The following is a 22,049-nucleotide window of genomic DNA, read 5'->3' on the forward strand; positions in this document are numbered from 1 at the left end:
TATAATATTAAGATCAACACTAAAGTTACAAGCCAGTATCTTGGTAAACTGGTGTTGATGCTCTGTGTTTGGCATTGTGAAACAACTGTCTGAGTTTCAATTTGTGTTAACTTAATTAGGTAATGATTGAAAAGTCTGGTCAACACTGCAGGCTCACTGAAGCCGTAGTAAGCTGACCATGTTTAACCCAGGGCACTGGGTACACCTATATCTAGTACTCTGCCGTCTGCAAGTAAACATGCTATATACACTGTGTGTATAATCCAACTTCACTCCACATGACATGAATGCAGATTTAGAGTTGTTAATGCTTTTAATGGCACTTCTCTCATGGTAAGCTACTTTGCTAAACTGATGAGTGGAAAAATACATCATGAGTGAGACTTAGTAATGCTAAACTTGAAAACAGAAAGCTGTTTTGGGTTTTCATCACTTTTTCAATCAGCAGTGCACTGTTGATCTGCACCTTTTTAATTCTGATATTAATATGCATGGATTTTATAGAGAGAAAAAAAGTAAGAGGTTTTTAGTTTCAATAGTTAATCACATATGTATGAATTTAGTCTGTACATTTTGTTAAAACACTTTGGAAACAGCTCTTGGCATTTGAAAAAAATACCATTAGTTATAGTCTTTTTTTTACCTACTCACTATAAATTTTTACATTGTTGAACCAATAGCTGATTTAAATCTTGAATGCGGTATTTGATATATGGTCACATAGCTGTATTTTTAGTTTCAGCTCTTTATATTTTTAAGCATTAATATTTAAGCATCTGAGCAAGTTTAGAGGAATAAAAATATAACCAGCTAAGTTGAGCAGCTGCAGGTAGTATAGTAACTAAGACAATTGGTATGGCAGATCATAAGACAATGACTGAAATCTCTTCTACTCTTTTTCTAAATCTAAAGTCTAGATATTTAAAAAAGGTTATAATCATAGAATAGCTCAAGACGGAGGGGACCTATAAGGATCATAAAGTCCAACTCCCTGCTCCTCACTCGAGTACCTAAAACTAAACCATATGACTAAACCATATGACAAGAGCGTTGTTCAGACACTCCTTGAACTCTGACAGGCTTGGTGCCATCACCACTTCCCCGGGGAGCATGTTCCAGTGACCGACCAACCTCTCAGTGAAGAATCTTTTTCTCATGTCCAGTCTGAACTTTCCTGACGCAGCTTCATTCCATTTCCTCATGTCCTATCGCTGGTCACCAGAGAGAGGAGATCAGCACCTCTCCCTCCACTGCCCCCCTTTAGGAGGGTGTAGTCTGCAATGAGGGCACCCCTCAGCCTTCTCTTTTCCAAGCTGAACAAACCGTGACCTCAGCCACTTCTCAAAAGTCTTGCTCTCAAGAGCTTTCACCGTCTTCGTCACCCTCCTCTGGACACACTCTAATAGTTTGTCGTGGTTTAACCCCAGCTGGCAACTAAGCCCCACACAGCTGCTCACTCACTCCCCCACAGCGGGATGGGGAAGAAAATTGGAAGAGTAAAAGTGAGAAAACTCATGGGTTGAGATAAAGACAGTTTAATAGGTAAAGCAAAAGCCGCGCACGCAAACAAAGCAAAACAAGGAATTCATTCACCACTGCCCATGGGCAGGCAGGTGTTCAGCCATCTCCAGGAAAGCAGGGCTGCATCACGTGTGATGGTTACTTGGGAAGACAAATGCCACAACTCCAAATGTCTCCCCTCCCACTTCCTTCTTTTTTGCCCCAGCTTTATATGCTGAGCATAATGTCATATGGTGTGGAATATGCCTTGGGCCAGCCTGGGTCAGCTGTCCCAGCTCTGTCCCCTCCCGTGCACCCCCAGCCTGCTCGCTGGCAGGGCAGCATGAAAAGCTGGACGGTCCTTGACTGCTTAGCAACAACTGAAAACATCAGCACATTATCAATATTTTCTCATCCCAGATCAAAAACATAGCCTCACACTAGCTGCTGTGAAGAAAATTAACTCTATTCCAGCTGAAATCAGAATGTCGTTTGATGTCCTTCTTATATTGAGGTGCCCAAAACTGCACACAGTACTCAAGGTGGGGCTGCACAGTGCACAGTGGGACAATGACAAACCCTTCCTATTGCTGGACAATGGAGATTATCTGTTGGTTTTGCTTCTAACCATTGAACCACAATTACATTTTGGCATTTAAAACAACATTCAAGTTCACTCTAGAACATGCCTGCTCTTCTCATTCCCCAAAATACAAATAAGTGGAAAAAATGAAATTCAGAGGTGCTCTTCAGGGATGGCAATGTTTTTGTAACAACTTTGAATGGTCAATGCCCTGAAGTATGTATTATTTATTCCCTGTCAAGAAATGGTGAAACTGAGGCATAGGTGCTGCGATTTACCTAGCTATAAATATGATACAAGCTTCCTGATTTCTCACATTCATGGGACTCACATTTAATTCCTGTGCTTACTCTTTCCAGTGCATTTGCACTCTGGAGAAAATAATTTTCCCCACAGGGATCTCCAGCATATCAGTCAATCCTGTTAGGGCAGCAGCATCGGTATTCCCACTGCCTGCTGAAGGGAGCCTGAGGGATTTTTTTTTTTGTGGGTTTTGACTTGCAAGTCATTGGCAGACTTTAGGAGGGTTTTCCCTTATGATATTTAAATGTAGTGTTCTGTCACTGATGGACCTCCTATTAAAATGTAGATGATTAAACCAGCTCTATTATTTATCAGTGAAAATTATCTTTCTGATAGTTACTGCTTTGCATGCAGTTTAAGTGAAGGGGTATGTGTCAGCTCCTTGATAGCCATTTCAGCTCAGCCAAGTAAGAAGAGGCCCTTGTCTCAAATTCACCACAGAACTTTTAATACTTTTAAATAATAAAGCAGTTCATTTACCTACATGTCTCTATCAATTTGGTTACCTACATCTCTCTTTCCCCCAACTATTTTCCTTTCTGGAAGATTTTGTTAATGTTGTCTTGGATTTGCTCAATGAATGTAATATTTCCTAAGTCATTGTAGCTGAGATGGTTGGTGAAGGAGATGGCTGTTTGGATAGCAGAGTGTTTCAGAAGTATCTTTGGCATCAAGACTTTGTTTCTGTGATTCCTTTTTGATCTGGTTTTGAGAGCTCAGTTAAACATAGCACTGTTTTATAGTAATGTACTTTTATAGATAATAAAGGTAAACTAATTCCATAGATCTTTGTTTTTTATCTTATGTTATTACTCACTAGAAAATTCAAAATTCAAGAAAAGCTAACTTCAAACCAGCACTAAATATGAAGTCTGTGGATATAGAGCTCTGAAGGAAAAAGGATTGCTGCTTTCATTATAATGGATCGTTAGTTTTTCTCAGATGTTCTGTTCAGGTCTATGCTTTGATGCATCCTCCTGTCCTACAAATCAGACTCCTGCCTGGGTTTGAAAGAAAAAGAGCAAAGTCTCATTTTATGTCCCTGAGGGAAGTTGGAGGGCATTATAGCCCCTAACATGAATTGGTGAGCACATATATAACTCTTGCATATTTACTCATGTGTAGCGTGAGTCGGATTTGGAGAACTAATGTCATAAATTTTCTTTTGCTGTTATGTTGTTCGTGTGGTCATATAATTACCATTATATGCAATAAATACAGTTTTGAGTAAGACTTCTCAGGCCACCTTTTTCCTGGAGAGGGGTAATATCCTCTGGGAAAGGAGATCAGCTTGGTAAGACGTGACAAACCGTAACTCTGTGCTCCCACTCTGTGATTAGTGGGAGGTAGACAAGAGAGGGCAGTTTAATACCTTTAATTTTGTCAGAATGGTCGTAAATATTTATATTGTCCAGATGTTGAGGTTGAATGTAGTTTTGTAGTTGCATTTGTTTAAAATGCGCTTATCAGAGTCTTGGGAAACTAAAAACGTTCTGTACATAACAATACATTACAGCTTCTTTCTGCTAATCTCTGACCTGAAACATAAGTGTGTAGTTTATATATGTCTGACTTTTTCACGCAAATCTGAGAAATCCTGCATTACAATACATGCTGTTGTGGTGCTTCAATGAAGCTGGCTTTCAAGGAATAGCCCTTACATTGAATTTAAAGTTGCTTTTAAAAACAGCTTTTCTTTCTTAAGCACTGGCAGAGAACTGGAGGGAAAAGAAGTACTAGCAAAACACTGAGATGTTAAGATAGAGTGCTTATACTCAAGAGCGACGTATCTTCACATGAAGCATTTGACCTGGAAGAAATCTTCAGTCTTTTAGTAGTGCTCAGATGAAGCAAGCAAAGCAATTCCTTAGCAAAGCACTTACTTGGCAGAAATATGAAAACACAAACATTGCTCAGACTGTTAAAAGCTGAACACTGGCAAGGAAAAACACTATCCAAAACACTTGAGCAATATAGCATGGTTTAGTAGGCCCATTAGGATGCTGACATTTGATTCTGAAATTTTTTTCTAAATACTTTTATGAAAAATCCCAAAGTTTTTAAATGCTTCCCTCTTAGGAACTAAACTTCATAAGTGAAGTTATTAATGTTTCTTTTATGGATGTATCTCAAATTAACATTTGAGCTCAATTTTTTTCTGGGTTGTAATTCATTGATTAGTCTTTTTAATCATTGATGCTGGTGAAATGATTTGTTGCAGCTCAGTGCGTTCAGTCTCCCTCAGCCACTACTTATACACTGTTTATATCACACACATTGAAACTGCTGTTTAAGACTGATAGCCTTAGGAAATCCGACTTACTAAATCATTATTCTCTGTGTGTGTGCGTGTTTGTCAGTTTTGCCTTCATAAGTTCTAAACTCTTGAGCCAGTTTCATGTGGACATCATGGACAGAAGAGGGCATGATGCCCCAAAAAAAAAAAAAATTAGGCTTGTGCAAGTATTACAAAAATAGAGGCAGGAGGAAAAAATAGTGAGGCTGTTTCATGATTTCAAATTTTTATTAGATCAGCAAGTACACATGAGAGTGAGCATTTGTAAATTCTCTGCTGCAGGAATATAAGACATTGTCATTAGAAAACCAAACCAGTGCTCATGGAGATAGTTCTTAAATTTTAACTTTTTAAAGTTATTCCAGAACATAATATAACGTATACTGCTACACTAGGTTAGTTAGCTATATGACTTGATAGCATAACATATTTAGACCAAATGGTGAATTATGAGTGTTAGAAAGACCTTATCAGTCAAGGGCTATGGAAATAAAAATAAATTTAAAAAAAAAAAAGCAGATTCAAAATTTCTTCTGTGCAATACACATTGTGAAAATTGTTTGAGCTCTAAATTGGACAAAAGTTTTTGTTAGGTAGCACTTTGGAAGAATACTTGCCTTCTATCAGAGGAGATCTGACCTACTAAAAGAGAGTCTGCTTTTGCCTTGGTGTTTGAATTAAAATTTCTCTGCTGGTAAGTGGTTTTTGCTACCTTAAAATAAGTGCTTTTAAATAAAGATGTAGTTTTATATATTTTTATATATTCTGTCAGTTAAAAACAAAACCCTTTATTTTTTAAATGCGGACAAGTAATAAATTAAGGCAGATGTTGTCAAATGGTTACAAATGTTCAAAAGATGAGCAGGTAAATCAGCTGCAGAATCATTTCGGTTTCCAATTTTTTCATGGGCCTTGTTACAGTTTGTCCTGACAGCTGACAATAGCTTCTTTGGGATTCTGTCTGGTTTTTAATTTATGACCATTTGAAAAAGTGATAGCCACAGTGGCATTGGAACATATGGTATTATGAGGGTCACGGACCCAGAGATTTACCAGAGGGCTACGAAATGCTATGACACAATGCAGTCTGTGATGATGCTTTGTCATGTTAATTGAATGCCTAGCCACAAGTTGGTAGGTTACAGTTGCCAGAAATAACTGTTCTTGATGTAAAGTCTAAAGCAGTATGAAAAGCTGTCAGATCTATTAAAGTAATTGACACGTCAAACTTAATTTCCTTTAAAATTGTGGTATGATAGTGTGAGCAGCTGGTGATCGCTGTTGAAAATAAATGGTGTAGCTTTACCCTGGGCATTCAAAGTCATCTCATTTGCAGAATCAAACCCTAAGCTTCCTAAAATTGGAGTTTTTTTCAGTAGATGCAGTCTTTCTGCCATGTGCATTACATTCCATTTAGTGTAACATTTATATCTGAATGTTTTTGCCAAAGATAAAATCCATGGATGTTTAACGCAATAGCTGGTAGGAAATGTTTGTATCCCACCCCACAGTCAGTGGCTGCCTTAAGTTCCAGAATTTCCACCTTCCCCACCAAACCCACACTGTTGCTGTCGTTCTTATCCTTGAAAGTGGAAGCTGCCACTCTCCATTTCAGCTCTTCACTCAGTGAGCGTTAACTTCCCAGTTTGCTCATTCTGATCAAATCCTAGCTTTGTGTGGGAGTACCTTTTTTGCCACTTGTGTTCTTCCTGCCAACTGTGCTCCAGTGAACTCGAAAAGTGACTCGAATGGACAAGATTCTGACACTCTTGAAAGCAGGATTCAAATCTGTCTCAGCTGCCTGTCAGCTGACGATGGTAAACCAAACGAAAGGACTGAGAGAGAAACAGATTTTGGGATTATGCTTTCTCTGCAGATTCCAGCTTTGTGCACTAATTTATTATACAGTTTGGAAAATGGATTTCAAAAGCCATAAACCAACTGTGGCATATGATTTAACATGCTGTGTCAATCAGTACAGTGATGGATAACCATTTATAAAAAGTGCATAACCACACTAAACTCGAGTTTTGTCTCAATCTTTAACAGGAATGTGATATTCATCATGGATAGCAAAGGTAAAATTAGTAGTTCAAATGAAAGTATGGAAAAGGTGGCAAGTAACTGATGGTGGAAGAGTATGGAGGAGTTGGCCAGAATTCTGCAATAACTAGTAGATGAAATAACAAAACATTCATCCAGTAATATTTAGTGAAAACTAAGTTAACAAAAGATTGTAGGATAGTTAATATATTACCTATACTTGGGAAGAGCAGTTGCAGGACAAAGGTGTCAGTTTGATTAAAAGTAAGACTTGGAAGGCCCTTCAGAAAAAGAAATACAACAACTTTCACAAATATAAAGTGCAAGAGCAAGACTGAGTATGGAAATGACTGAGGAGGACAAAGAGCTGGGGTACTAGTTGTTCTGAGCTACATCTCCATCGTTCTACAAGAGCTACATCTTCCTTGTTCATGAGTTGACCAAGTCTAACACAAGACATCATGTTGTCCCATTTATCAGTGTCATCATCAACAGTATGGTCTCACCATTAATTTTGTAAGCCTGCAGATTTCTCCTTCCCTTATGGAAGATGGTGGTGTTTATGCTCCATGTCCCCAAAATATGGAGGCTGCCATGCCCAGTAAAACCAGTTGAGGCTGGCCAACAGGGCAAGTATACCCTCAGTGTTAACTAAAGCATGGGTTTCACTAGGTTTTATTCCCAGGCTGGCCCTGTGATTCTCCGGTAATCCCAAGTAAAGTGGCTGGATGACAGAATTGGCCTGTAGCTTCACATCAGTGTTGTGCTTATACACAGTGAGCACTGAGGTGACGGAACTGTAGCACTGGAAAGTCTCTGGAGCGTTTCCTGGGAGGAGTAGGAAAATTCAGTATTATATGTTCCATGTAAACATGAGACAAATAAGCATAATCAAAATAAGGCTAGGTGACATTGGCACTGGAACAAATGAAAACAAACTGGCTAGGGAAAAATTTGGGAAGATGATTTGAAGAGAATTCGTAGCAATTACAGTCTAAGCATCGTGTGGAACAGAAATCCTGTGCTGAGGTTGTCAGTAACAACAGGGGAGGAAATGAATGACCTAAGAGGGCTTCTCTGATCTGATGTTAATTAAACTGAAAAAAAACCCCTTATTTTTGGCAAGTTTTAAATAAAAAATTAACAAGGATCCACAAAACGATAGTTGTGAGAAAACCTGATAGGCTTATATGGAGTTGAATTATAATGGGTAGATGATGCTTGAGTTATATTTATCTGTTTGCTTACAGATCAGTACTAGCAAAAGCTGATTTGTTGAGGTATATTAATTTTATTTTTAGCTTTTTTAAAAACTTAGTTTTACTTGATTTTTACTGTTTTTTATCCAAAATACTTCTGTTTGGGTTTCTCTCTTCAGCTGTCCAAAGGTTTTTTCCTTAGTTTTCAGTATATTCAACTTCTTCAGGTCTTGTGAAAGGAAAGTCAGTATCTAAAAAAGTGTTTTGTTTTATTTTTCTGAAAATGCTAAAAGCCCTTTCTTAGCCAGTGGGTTTGGGTGGTTAGGGTTTGGCTCTTCTGATCTCCACCTGATGATGCACAGATGGGAGGGGGTGTATGCCTTCCCTTCACACTGAAAGTAGCCTTCCCCTAAAGATGGATCTGCTGGCAGTTATCCCCTCAGCCTGACAGGTTAGCAGTGTACCTCCAACTTCTGCCTTTCATTTGAGAATCTGGGACGGAGAGAAAGGGGGTACAATTCCCTCTCATGCTGGGAGGTTTTTGCAAAATGCCGTGAAGATGGCTCTTCCCATTGTAGTGCGTTGGCCTGAGGAGCAGATGGCAATTCACATCTGCTCAGAGGGGAGGCAATGATCTATTTCCTGGGGATGCTATTAAAAATATGTTTATTGATGCTTTGTTAAAAATAACCTCTTTTTCTTAGGGGTTACTGCAATGCCAGTGATGTGCTGCTGTGGTGTCATAACACTTTTGAAACAGTGACATTAGCCATAGTTAAAACACAGTGATAGGATGAGAGGAAATGGCCTCAAGTTGTGCCAGGGGAGGTTTACATTAGGTATTAGGAAAAATTTCTGTATGGAGAGAGTGGTCAAACATTGGAACAGGCTGCCCAGGGAGTTGGTGGAGTCACCATCACTGGAAGGGTTCAAAAAACGTGTGGACGTGGCACTTCAGGACATGGTTTAGTGGGCATGGTGGTGTTGGGTTGATGGTTGGACTTGATGATCTTAAAGGTCTTTTCCAATCTTAATGATTCTGTGATATGCATGTACATACTTCTATATGCAAAAGTCTCTTTGGCTGAGGGCAAAAGGAATAAAAATATGAATAATGTGCTTTAATCTTTGAATTTCTGTTTTATTTTAGTAATGAAAGGACTGGTCATCTCTTATCTTATACTGCAGTTCTGACTGAATATTCAGTACAGCCTTTGTCAGAATATTTGAGAGAAATGCACACGCATAAATGCAAAAAAGGTACTTCAGAAAAGTATCATTCATTTATGATGCCTTTTCCATAGTCTGAAAAGTTTAGACAAGTAAGTGCTGGTTTCTTTAGTGTGTGCAAGTATAGACTACAAGTGCTAGCCTTCAATATAGTGACAATTGACAACTGAAGAACTAAAGAACTCCAGAGTACTCGATTTGAACTCTGTAACAGTTCTTAATTATAAATTTTAACCACAGAACCTAGTACTGGATCTGCAACTCCGATTTTTCTTTGATACACAAGCTATTCCCCTGACTTCAGATTGATTTCTTCATTAGAACATTTGATGGATTTTTTTTCTAATTACTGTTTCCAGAAGCTACATACCACCAGTATGTTCATTGTGATTTTATAGAAAAAGTGTCATTAATGAAAAACAGCTTCTTAAAAAGTCATTGCTTGCTAATTTGTATTATTTTTTCTTTAATTCTATCAATAGCTGACTGATGAACAGAAGAGCATGAATTTCTTCACATTAGTGATAACTTTGAATGGAGCACGAGCTTTCAAAATCAGGAACCTTCAGATGTACTAAAGTGAAATCCGGTCTTTAGGCAATGCAATAAGGACACTGAATTTCCAGTATCCTCAATTCTTGTGAAAAATCCAGCTTTTGCTCAAATGCTTGGATATTGACTCTGTAGGATGACTTTGAGGCTCCTTGTTTCCAGCATCTCAGTCTGAGGTTTTCTGTTTCTTTAGCCTGTTCTGCACTTGTATGATTTTTGGAGGATTTGGGGGTTTTTTCCTCTTTTGGATATTGAAAGCACTTTTATGTTAATCCAAAGTCTTGAATAACACAAATACCTTTTTCTCTATTTCTGACCCTTTGACTCAAAACTCAGAAAATAATGGCATCAGTAACAAACAGGAGTCTCTGTAGGTAGCACGATGACGCAGTAGGAAACCTAGCCTTGCTTTTGAAACCAGGTAATGTTGAAATACAGCCACAGATCCGACTGATAAAGTGGTAGGGTTTCAGTAGTGAATATACTGTAATTAGGTCATACATTCGCATCTATAAAATGTCTAAATGGGGGGAAAGGGATGAGCACATGACCATATACCAGAATACACTGAATTAAAGACGTCACTGTGGGACCTATTTCATAAACAGCACTGTCTGCAGCTGTGATCTCCAGCACCAATTTTCATCATGGGTGTATGTATGAAGGTTGCTATACACCTGGGAAATCCTCTTTTCTCATTTGTGGGAAAGATGAGAAGACATTGATGTGGCTTCAGCGCTGCCGGGAGGGAGGGATGGGAAGACAGAGTGCTGCTGAGCTTCTGGGTGGAGGGAGGTGACCGAGAGACAAATCACCTACACTTTAGTGTTGCCTCGTGATACCGCAGCTGGGAGGAAATGTAAAATGTTTGCACTGGATGACAAATACTCCAAATTCAGGACTGGCCATAATCTGAGGACTAACATTGTACTTAATTATTCCCTGATACCAGTGTTGATGCAGTACTTGCCAGAGCTGTAGCCGTCTGATTTCTGAAGGGAGGGGAATCGTCATGTTTTGACTGTGTTTGTGGTACAGCAGATGAAATAAGACCCTCAGTATAACTTTGAGATGGAGATAAAAAGTTAGATAATCTCTAAAGTCACTAGCTGTTTCACTCTATCAGTAAGTTGTTTTATTTCTTTCCAATGTGCTTGCTATAGTCAAATCAGTTCTCACAGCGTAGCATGGTAGTCATGCTATGGTTTTATAAGCTCATATGCTGTTCACATAAAGTGTAACTCAAAGTCACAGCAGACTATTGCAAGACCATGTCGTCTTAACCGGCAAAGTCCCCCAAGAGCTTCCATCTTGGTAGGAGACTACCAGCAGCAATTTAAAAAACAAAAAACAACTTTCAGTTTTGAACCTTTCTGCGTTATCGGCTGTGAACAGTAATGAACTAAAAGGCAAGCACATCCCTGTTGGAAGGGGTCAGTCACTTTCAAGAGGGTTATAAATACACAGACGCACTAACAACCACGCACGTTCCTTATTTCAAGCTGGCAATGTAAAGTTTAGTGAGTAACAAAGCCAAAGTTGTTGTTTTAAGAATCTGTTGCCAAGCAGTCGGTTTTCTCCTAGCAACAAGTGTTTTGCATCAGGGGAAGCAATCGGATACCTTAGGGGGTATGTTAGCATTGGAGGAAGGCTAAAGAAATAACAGCCTGGGGTTGGGTTGCTTCGGCGGTGACACAGAGCACACAGCTCAGTTTCTGGGTGTGATGGGGATTGAGAGGGACAAGGCAGGAAGGGACATGTAGAACAGGCAACGTTCTGGAATAGGCAAGGAACAAAAACGTTGGTTGCGGGCGCAGGCTCGTATTTGTTCATCAGTTGCTTTGGTTTGCTTTAGTGAGTGATCAGCTGTAGTATTATTAGCTGGTTGTCCTCGTTTTTAAAAAAAATCCATACAGAGCTGCTATAAAGTTTTATTCTGAGCATATTTGAAGAAACACACTTTTTATTATTCAAAAGAATTAGAGAAAATGAGATAAGTTGCTTCATACTCTGCATTTTGGCAACAAATTACTTATATATTGTATTTTATTTTCCAATTTTTAAAAAACATGTATTTATTTTATGGAAAATTATATTTACTTCTAACTGTTGGTGGTCAATCCAGTCATTTTTAAACCTTATAATATGGACACTCTTCAAAATCCCTGCACTAAAATGCATCTGTGTCTGTCATTGCAGACATAGAACTATGTTTATTTGTGGTTTTTATGATGGAATGGCTTAGAGTCATAGAATGGTTTGGGTTGCAAGGGACCTTAAAGATCATCTAGCTCCAACCTCCCTGCCGTGTGCAGGGACACCTTCCATTAGCCCAGGTTGCTCAAAGCCCCATCCAACCTGTCCTTGAACACTTCCAGGAATGGGGCATCCACAATTTCTCTGGGCACCCTGCTCCACTGCCTCACCACCTTCACAGTGAAGAATTTTTTCCTTATATCTAGTCTAAATCTACCCTCTTTCACTTTAAAGCCATTACCCCTTGTCCTATCACTATATCACCTTGTAAAAAGTCCCTCTCCAGCTTTCTTTTAGGCCCCCTTTACATACTGGAAGGCTGCAATAAGGTCTCCCTGGAGCCTTCTCTTCTCCAGGCTGAACAACCCCAACTCTCTCAGCCTGTCCTCACAGGAGAGGTGTTCCACCTCTCTGATCATTTTTGTGGCCCTCTTCTCGACCTGCTCCAACAGGTCCATGTCTTTCCTGTGCTGAGGGCTCCAGAGCTGGAGGCAGCACTGCAGGTGGGGTCTCACCAGAGCAGAGGGGCAGAATCCCCTCCCTCGACCTGCTGGCCACACTGCTTTGGGTGCAGATACTGTTGGCTTTTTGGGCTGTGAGCGCACATTGCCGGCTCGTGTTGAGCTTCTCATCAACCAGCACCCCCAAGTCCTTCTCCTCAGGGCTGCTCTCAATTGATTCTCTGCCCAGCCTGTATTTGTGCTTAGGATTGCCCTGACCTATGTGCAGGACCTTGCACTTGGCATTGTTGAACTTCATGAGGTTCGTACGCTTATTTTGAACTGATGTACCACGTCACAATTTTTTTGCACTTGTAGAAAATAGTTAGTTATAATGACTAAACATGAAATTGTTCTTGGTATATGCCTTCAAAAGAAGGAGTTAATAAAGAATTTCTTATGCTCAAGTCATACTTCCATTAGATGGACATGTTTCAGCACAATTTCATCAGCTAAAAGGAAAATAGGACAGCATAGTATATAAATAATGTGCTATTTTACTCTACATGAGTGTAAAATACATGGACTCAAAAAGAAACCTTTATATTGATTATAGAAAACATTTAAAATGTGTATTTTTATCATAGAAGATGGGAAATATCAGCCACAGAATTTTACTTATTTTTTCATATATCATGACAAATTCTTCTCGTTTTGTCTTGCTAACACTTGTTCTGTTTCATTATTATAGCATAACACTGTCAAGTCTCTGGTAAACCTTCAAGTTTGATAGATTTGTTTGAAAATAGCAGCCACCTTAACACATGCAAAATAGGCTGAAAAAGCAGCATGTAACAAGGGGCAGTTTTGTGATGCTAAAATTACAGTGCATATGGATTTGCAATGCATACATTGCATATTAAGTTTTGTAACTGCTTATGGTCATAATCCTTGGTTTTCAAGTTTTTTAGATAAAGTGGGATGTTTCTATCATGTCTATCTGCATACCATGGTTGAAAGTTGATTCTCTTTTAGGCAGGCTGGGACTTGTTTAAAAAAAATAAGATAGTAAACTGGGAAAAATACTGGGGAGTTGGATGCGGTGAGTTCTTTAGACCTTTTATTGTAACTTTAAAAAAAAAATCATTATTTTCAACATCTGTGTAGTTCTATATCTGATTATATACTTGCAGCTGCTTATTGGGCTTCAGCAGGTCATCAGCAAACCAGGCAAGCAGTATTTCCACTGTTCTCCTGTCTCCCTGCTCTCACCATTAAAAACAAAATAATTCCATCTTTTATTTTCATATGCTTATGTTTTCTTATAGCTGTTGTTTTTGCAAGGGAATCTTTTAACTCTGAGGGGTATTTTTTAGATAAATAATGTCTGCATCATACAAATTCATCAGCTCTTTAGCAAACCTGTTTAGCAAAATAAGTAATGTAATAGCCCTACTAGGAAAAAATTAATAGGAATATCTTATCTGGTAGAACTCAAATCTCTGTCCTTGAGTCTTTTAGAGGTCAACAGGCTGCAATTCTTAAACATGGTGAGTATCTCTGATGTTTTTTGCATGCTAGGTAGGCCACATTTCTTCTTCTCATACTCTCCATTTCTCCCAGTTAGCAGTTTCCTTCTCTGCAGGTTTACAAGGGTTCAGTGCTGAGAGTTCAGCATCCTCTCTGAAGAAGGCAAAAGTGGAAATGGACTCATGGTCAAAGTTCCCATTATAATTTTTCCACTCTGAAATAAATTTCATTGCTTTTGAGAACTTCTCCCACCTATAGTCTATATTTTTCTTAGAGAAAATGAAGTTGTTCCTCTTGATATCAAATGAGCAAAGGTAAAAATCTCAAGTGGTGCTTCTGTTGAGATTGAGAACCGTTTATTTTCAAAGAGGGGTGGAGAAGTAGTCAGTTAAACTTTAAGAAAACCTCCAGGTCTCTTGAGCAGAAATTTTTAGTCACATTGAAGAAACCACAGTGATCTCTGCACTATAACCTTTTTTGTTTGTTTGTTATTGCAAATCTTATGTTTAGCACGTTATGATAAAGCTCCAGTTTGGTGAGACATACAATGGGTGATAATTATGGCTTTAATTTTTAGAAAGTTAGTTCCATAGAAAAAATGTGAATGTTAGCTTCTCATTTGCCTAAAAGTAAATTTAAAAAATGACCTTACTAAACTCCTCTAAGGGGCTATTTTTAATTATGTTTTCAAAATCAGAAATTAGTTATTTAAGTAGTTTTCCATTTCTGTCTGTTTTTTATTTTTCTAGATGCATGTTTTCCATTGACTGTTTGGTTAATCATTATGACAGGTTAATTTGCAAAGAGAGAAAGCCCATTTGCAGAAAAAAAGATACCTTTGCGGTGAAGACTACACTACATGCTTATTTAAGCAATTATGGCTTTATCCCGTTGCTTATTGTATCATGTTGTTCAGATTCTGAGTGATGACATTTTATTAATAAATAATGATGCATTTGCTAACTGAAGGTTTTACTTGGAGACTGTCTAAAGCTGCATTTGGAAATTAGGATTAATTTGAATGTTTTCCATTTTAAAAATGCTTACATTTAGCTAATGAAAAATAACCTTATAATGTTGAACTGCAAGAGGAAAAATAATTAAGCCAAAATATAATTTTGACATGTCCAATATATATAAAAGTATAATTCTGACTTACTGAAGTAAAGGTATTAATTGTATTTATTTATTTTATTGTGCCTTCACTATAGACTGAATTTTAAGGTATCTTGTTTATCTAGAATAGAGACACATACGTAATGACATACTGAAAAGTTGTCTAGATGGAATAAGGATTTAGGTCCTGCTGAAGTGGATACTGACTAAACATCTTGTCTTACATGCGTTTGAAAATTCCATTATGCATCTTTCTGTGCCCAAAAGACTGTGAATATGGTGTTGGGTTTGTTTTTGGGTTTTTGTTTTGTTTTAAAAAAGGTCTGGATTTGAAGATTTCAGAATCCATTAATTTTGTCATACTAGTTTTCTTCTTTCAGAAACAAGCTGGATACCTACCATAATTTTGCTGTTTAATCTTTGTATTCATTAATTGGACATTTCTCTGCACCTGATTCTTCAGTGTAACGCAAGGTATAAAAAGAAAGTTCTTCTTACAAGAGAAGCATCAAGTAGTCATATTATATAGGCACGAAAATATCATCACTCACTGCCCTGTCAATGCAGTTGAGGGAGAACCTGATACTGGAACAGGAGTAGTGGAAGCTCCCTGGGCCCACTAGACAAGTCTTCACCTCATAACCATCAGAGCACGCAAGTTCTTCCTGTAGGACTCGGTCTTAACACTGTTTTGCACCTTGCTACTGAGAGTAGAAGACTGTTCCAAAGTCTCTCTGCTCCAATTTCCAGGAATGTTTTCACCTTTTTTTGGTAAACTTACAGCCAATTTATACACATGTATTTTTGTGGCAACATTATTCGCTAAAATAGTTTTTCTCTATTCTGTTTTCTCTACTGTTTTTATAGCAAGTAACTTCATCTCTCAGCTTTTGATTTGCTAGGTTAAACAAACGAAGTCTGTTAGTCTTCTCTTGTAAATTAAGATTGTATTGATCGTCTCGGTAGTCATCTTCTGTGCCTGTTCCAGTTTGAATGACCTTTATTGAATAGGAGGGACTACACAGGGTGCCAGAGGAGGCCCTGCTATAGCTGTGTATGGCACGGCTTCTAAAGTCTCTGCCATCTTTCTCTCTACTGGAAAATTCTCCTGATGTCACTTGGGTTTTCCTCTTTCACACTGGCACCTTTTCACAGTGTCATCCTGTGGTTGCCTGATATATCCAAGTCCTTCTCCCAAGCTGCTTGATTGACAGGCTTCCACCATGCCATAGAACCTCTGTGTCACTGTTGTATTGTTTTCCACTTTGTTTTACAGACTTCCGCCATATTTCTGTTATTCCAGTTCTCATGATCATCCTGTTGCTTTCTATACCGTATCCTCTTAACTTTTTCTTATTTAATTGTATCATCACTCTCATAATCCTTGTGATGTCTCATTAACTAAAACTCTAGGCAAGATTAGTCCCGAGACACTATCCAAAATACAGAAGATGTAATCCCCATTCCTAAATGCATGGAAGATAAATATAAATTAAGGTTATTCAGCCAAATGTTTTGGCTGTAACATTAAGATATTTCTGTCTACTCAGACTCCATAGCTGTTTTTCTGGACTGTTCGTGTAGGTACCTAGGAGACATTGAGTAATGAATAACAAATGACTTCTGTTTTGACAACAGTGCCAAGGGCCTTCAATCAAGGGTTGGGCTCTATTACAAAAACAATCCTTGGACATATGCTTCGGTGAAATAAGCAAAGAATAAGCAGGTTTGTATGTGGGGCAATGTAAAATGAAGTGTAAGGGTGATGATGGAGAGAGAAAACACATGTAAAATCATTGACTAACTAGAGGGAGACTTTGTGACTCCAGACCAGATGAAGAAAGAACTGACAAGATCTTGAAAATAACCTGTGACTGAGAAGAAAATTGGAACCACTTTTTCTCCTGTTTTATTAATTCCTGGAATTTTGTTCTGTTGTGATGTGAAGCTTGTGTGGAAACTTGTTTCTAGTGACTGCAGTACCTCCCTATCGCAGGCAGCAACCAGGAATACTCTTTTAGAAAGCCAACTCCTGCAGGCTCTTGAACTTGGAAAGTCCCTGTTACTGCCAGCTCTGAGCCCTGACGGTGGCCTGTAAAGGGCTGTAAAGGGCTGTTGACCTTTCCTGGAGCAGGGAGCATCTGAACTCCCCAAATCTATGAGTACTGTTGATTATTCAATTCAGTTGTTGTATCAACGAACCGGTGACATGAAGCAGTGATTTCACTTCTTGTGATGATGGCACAAAAACGCCTCTCTGTTTCTTCAGAGATTCTCATTGCTTTCTGCCTCTGCCATTCTTGATTAGAGTTTTCTCTTGGAGTTTTTTGAGTTACAAAATCAACCTCTACAATGTAAAACTGGCTAAAAGAAAAAAAAAAAAATTGCGTAGAGAGTTCACAACATAAAAACATCCTGAACAGACAGAATCTGGAAGCCTTAACACACTTAGGGGAGATCAGTGGTTTGCAAAAAAACCCCAAAAACCAAAACCAAAAAAACCCCAAAATTCTCAGAAAACCAAACATGGGGAAAAGTAATAAACAAAATTTGTACTGAGCTGCAAAATGAAGCAGCCCACACACATTAGAGGCATTTTATAACTGTGTTAGAAGCAAATATCATAAAGTTACTGATGGAGGACTTAGTGAAAGAGATGCAGTAGCAGGAAAGATCCTGCTTTCTCCTAGCAGGATGCCAACAGTTATCTTAACCACCTCTGTCAGGTACTGCAGCATTTCAAAATGTACGAAGAACAAATAGATTGCCTTAGAGTTGTGTAATTCCTTAGGAACTTACCATTTTCATCATCTTTTGTAGAATGGGTGTTTTCCTACTAATATTTCTTATTATTTTCTCAAATGATTATATAGCCATTTTTCTAATTGATCCAGGTTGCAAAATTCCTATCTTTTTTTTTTTTTTGAGGTTTGTGTACCTGTTTATGAAGAGGATATAGGGAGAAGGCGTTCTGTTAAGGTTTTAAGCTAACATGCCAAGTCTGAAGGTGTGAGCCATAGGTCACTTGGGTACCTAAATGGGGCATCTCTGTGTTTCTGCAGAGTTGATATGTTGTTGAAGCCTATCCCCAGCCATAAAGCAAGAGACCTAACATTATTCTGAAAATAAATGTTGTCTGTACATCTGCTGCTAAATAGGTAACAGCCAGAACTCGCAGCTTTGAGATTTTATTTCTACTTAGGAAGCAAAGGAAAATACACAGTGAAGGACTAAGATAAGTTATATAGATTTCTGGGAAATCTTAGAGGAGTTTTGTTGGGAGGAGGTTAGTTTTAGTTTTTAGAGGTTTGGTTTTTGGGTGTTTTTCCTGAAGGGCTTAGTACAGAGTGCAAACATATGCTGACAGCTGGTAAACTGGAGGTCAGTTTTCTTGGATGGGTGACGGTGGGAGGTCACTGAAGGATGTTGCTGTGTGATAGGCATGCCTGCTCCTTCTCTCTGTGGTCTAGTAGTATAATGCTTAATAGAGCAAAGTCAGGCAAGGACCGCAAAAAATTTGAAGTGTTTTGTGCCTCAGGATTTTAATGAAGTCATCTGGAAGGAGATTTACAAACTAGACACAACATACGACATCTGACCATCATTCGAGGGAGTTTATGAGTCCGAGAATATTATGTCTTCTTTCTCTAGATCACTTGTTTGAGCTCAGCCCACCAAGTGTCACCATCCTTTTGATGCTCTGCATGAAGCAAGTGTAATCTTCTCTGCATTGATTCTTTGGAGGCAAAGCTCATCGCCTCAATGCTGCTACCATACCATCCCAGACATGTGATCTGATTGCCCATGCAAGAGTGGTCCCTTCACTAGTGCTCAATAGCTTATATTCTTAGAAATGTATAACAGCAGGCAAACAACTAGTATTTGCTCTAGTTCTATCCCCTGGAAAATCTCAGCTACATTTTCCTCCATAAAGAACAGGGCAGATGTGACGTATTTCTGTTCCCATCAACAGGCTTATAGCTGCAAAATGTGGTTGTTCCCTTTGGTCTTGAAAAGAACAGCTTGTATCCTTAGCAAGCGGGAAAAATAGTCTGGCATATTTGGGGAAAAAAATACTAGCAATATTCAAAGAACTCACATGTTTACTATAAAATATACAAATCCACACAGAAGAAAAAAAGGAAGATTTTGGAAAATTTATTAGAGAATCTTGTCTCAAAAATTAAGAATACTTCAGTTTTGCTAAGGTTACATGCATGCAGGCAAACCACCTTTATATATTCCACCTCCTTGCTTCATTTCTTGTAGTTTCACATCTGATACCTACCAGTCACTGACAATCACTTTCCTGCAGGGAAAAAATACCAACCCTGAGAGTTATCTGATTTTTGGATTGGAAGTACTGTTCACTCTCTCTGGAAATGCTGACTCACTTGACAGCTCAAAAGAAAATCCAAAACCAGAAAAGCCCTCTAGCACCTTTATGGGTGCTGAGATGCACAGGCAGGATACAAACGCTTCAGGGCACACACCTTAGGAGGACTTTAGACACAGGATCTTGGCAGAAAAGCTCAAGTACTTACTGATTTCTGGTGGTTGGGTGGAGTTTTTATTGTTCAACACACTTTTTGTGTTTCAGCATCTGTCTTTGCTGTCCAAAGCCACTTGACTCCTTTTTGGTGTGGAGTAGCCTGCTCCAGTCCTGCTTCAGGTCATTTCTTTTCTAAGAAAAAAAAAAAGTATGATATAGTCTATAACACTTTGAGCCCAAGAGCTACCTACACTTATTTCACTGTTGCAACATATCATTTGAGCTTCAGGAAAGTCTTCAACCATCTTTCCTTTTGTTTTCTTGCAGGCTCTGATACTTCACCAGCTCGGGCGCTATAGCTTGGCAGAGAAGATTCTCAGAGATGCCGTCCAGGTGAACTCCACAGCCCATGAGGTCTGGAACAGCCTGGGAGAGGTGCTGCAGGCTCAAGGCAATGATGATGCTGCGACCGAATGCTTCCTGACAGCGCTGGAGCTTGAAGCTAGCAGTCCTGTGGTCCCTTTTACCATCATTCCCAGAGTCCTTTGAGAGGGCATCTTGATCCACCTATTTTGGTCTGACTTCTGGGTGAGGAAACCCAGTGTATCAGGCTGCCTGGTAACTGGTTAGTGTGAAAAACTTTAGAGCTACAGGTAAGAAACTCCAGTCTTTTGCGGGAAAGTGGCCAAAACAGTGACGTGATGCAATATGTTAATGTTAGACTAAGAGGACAGAATGGCTAGCCAGAACCAAATCACTCATATCACCTATGTTTTTGCCCTGGTAGTTTTAAAACATCGTTATATTGTTCATGGATGATGTGCCATATTTTGTTAGTGATACTTGAGTGTTACATAAACTTATAATGGAATCGACTACCAAACATAGAATAATATATTCCGGTTAAAATTCAGTGGCAGAGCGACTATTTTTAACAAGGCTGTTAATAAAACTGTTCTCTTCCTGCCTCTCAACCTCTTTTGGCCCAAAGTCAAAATGTGAATTTTCTGTTTCCATCTCTATTTTAGTCCAGGCCAAAAAATGAGTTGAGTTCTTGGTTTTAGTTGTTAATAACTGTGATGTGTGGCTAACTGTTATCTCTATTTAGAGCAAAGGCTGAGTACGAGAATATTTATATTTTACCAATGTATGCCTGTTACAAAAAATATATTAGTTATTTAAGTTTAACTTTTTTATGTGAATTCAGAGTTTATTTATCAATGGAAATATGTAAAAAGAAGCCTCAAATGGAGTATTTACCGACATTCCTTATACATGACCCACACTTGGCTAAATGGGAAGATTATGTTAATAATAAAATGATTTTTAAATGGAACCTCTCCTGAGTCCTGGTTAAGAACCCAGGGGGAAATAGATGACTTGTGAACACATTCTTATGATATGGGGCCTGTGGCTGACTGGCCTCGAGGATGAACACCACCAGAATTAAATGTCCTGAGGCCAGTCTAGAGAAAAGAAGCTGCTATACTCTTTGCCAATGGTATTGCTATCTTAGATTTCAGTTTTCCTTAAATCTTCACTGTTTCTCCTTTTTTATTCCTTCCACTCCAGATCTTGATGAAGCCAGATTATTCTGCCTCTACATAATACATGGACATTTACATATACCTTGGTAGTGCTTGGGAGGAGCATGTTAAATATTTCTACACTGTTCTTCAGGTTTTTTTACCTGTCTTCATAGCTCTTTCTCAGCATCTCCTGCACTTTGCGTCCCTTGAAGGAAAAGTTGGCTGGTAACATATTGCTGCCATACCGGTGGTAACAGGGACAAACGTTCAGTAGACAAATATTTGCCAGAATTTCTCTGGGATGCGTAGAGAAGAGTCGTTTATTGCCATGAATATTCAGGGTGTGTGAGCTGGGGTAGTCTAGTGTCTGTTCATTTACAACGTTGGGCTTGTATGGAGCCTGTGAAGAATTCCAGGTCCCCCGTTGGACTGGGTGCTCCTTGGTATTTGCAAGAAGTGGTTTTAAAGTGCTTAGCACTTTAAAAGATAGCAGATGATTAAGAAAAATAATGGCAAATGTTATAATTTGTCACTCACCAGAGAGCTTACTCACCTCAAATGCATGGAGGATCCTTGCTGCAGCACAGGCTTTGTGCGCTCCAGTGAAAATCTCCAACTGGCAGAAGACTTAAGCTTGGGGGAGGCTCTTCATTTTTGCCTCTTTTTTTTATCTCCTGGCATTTCATGTGCCTTTTAGGCTGAGGCTACTTTCTAATTGTGTCTGCTTAGTGCTTTAGACCATATGTTCTCTGTAAAGTGGACTGAAAGGCTGTAGTAGATAGCGTTTTCAAATCTGTTTAAAAGCCAGTAGAAATTGTGTCATCTTGCTCACTGTGAAAAATCAAAGTTTTCCTTCCCCTTTTAAATGGTTTTGCATGTTTTCTTCCTACTGTCCTTGGCTTTTTTTCCTCTCTGCCAACTGTTCTTTCTTTTCTAGTCCCAGCTCATAATACATGCTCTGGCCCTGCTGTCTTTTAGCA

The 22,049-nt window shown here is 38.8% G+C and overlaps 1 protein-coding gene across 3 annotated transcripts in view; it reads left to right on the forward strand.

The window, feature by feature from the left end:
* Positions 1-20,089, forward strand: part of TTC7B (tetratricopeptide repeat domain 7B) — a gene marked incomplete at both ends in the record, with an annotated part of 151,145 nt that extends 131,056 nt beyond the window's left edge. For all 3 annotated transcript variants that reach the window (XM_082000320.1, XM_082000321.1, XM_082000322.1), the window contains one exon: positions 19,868-20,089. In XM_082000320.1, the coding sequence (XP_081856446.1) occupies positions 19,868-20,089 (222 nt within the window). The remainder of the gene's footprint in view (positions 1-19,867) is intronic.
* Positions 20,090-22,049: the final 1,960 nt, after the last annotated feature.

The sequence above is a fragment of the Phaethon aethereus genome (genome assembly GCF_964289735.1).
Source record: "Phaethon aethereus genome assembly, chromosome: 5".
Lineage (NCBI taxonomy): Eukaryota > Metazoa > Chordata > Aves > Phaethontiformes > Phaethontidae > Phaethon > Phaethon aethereus.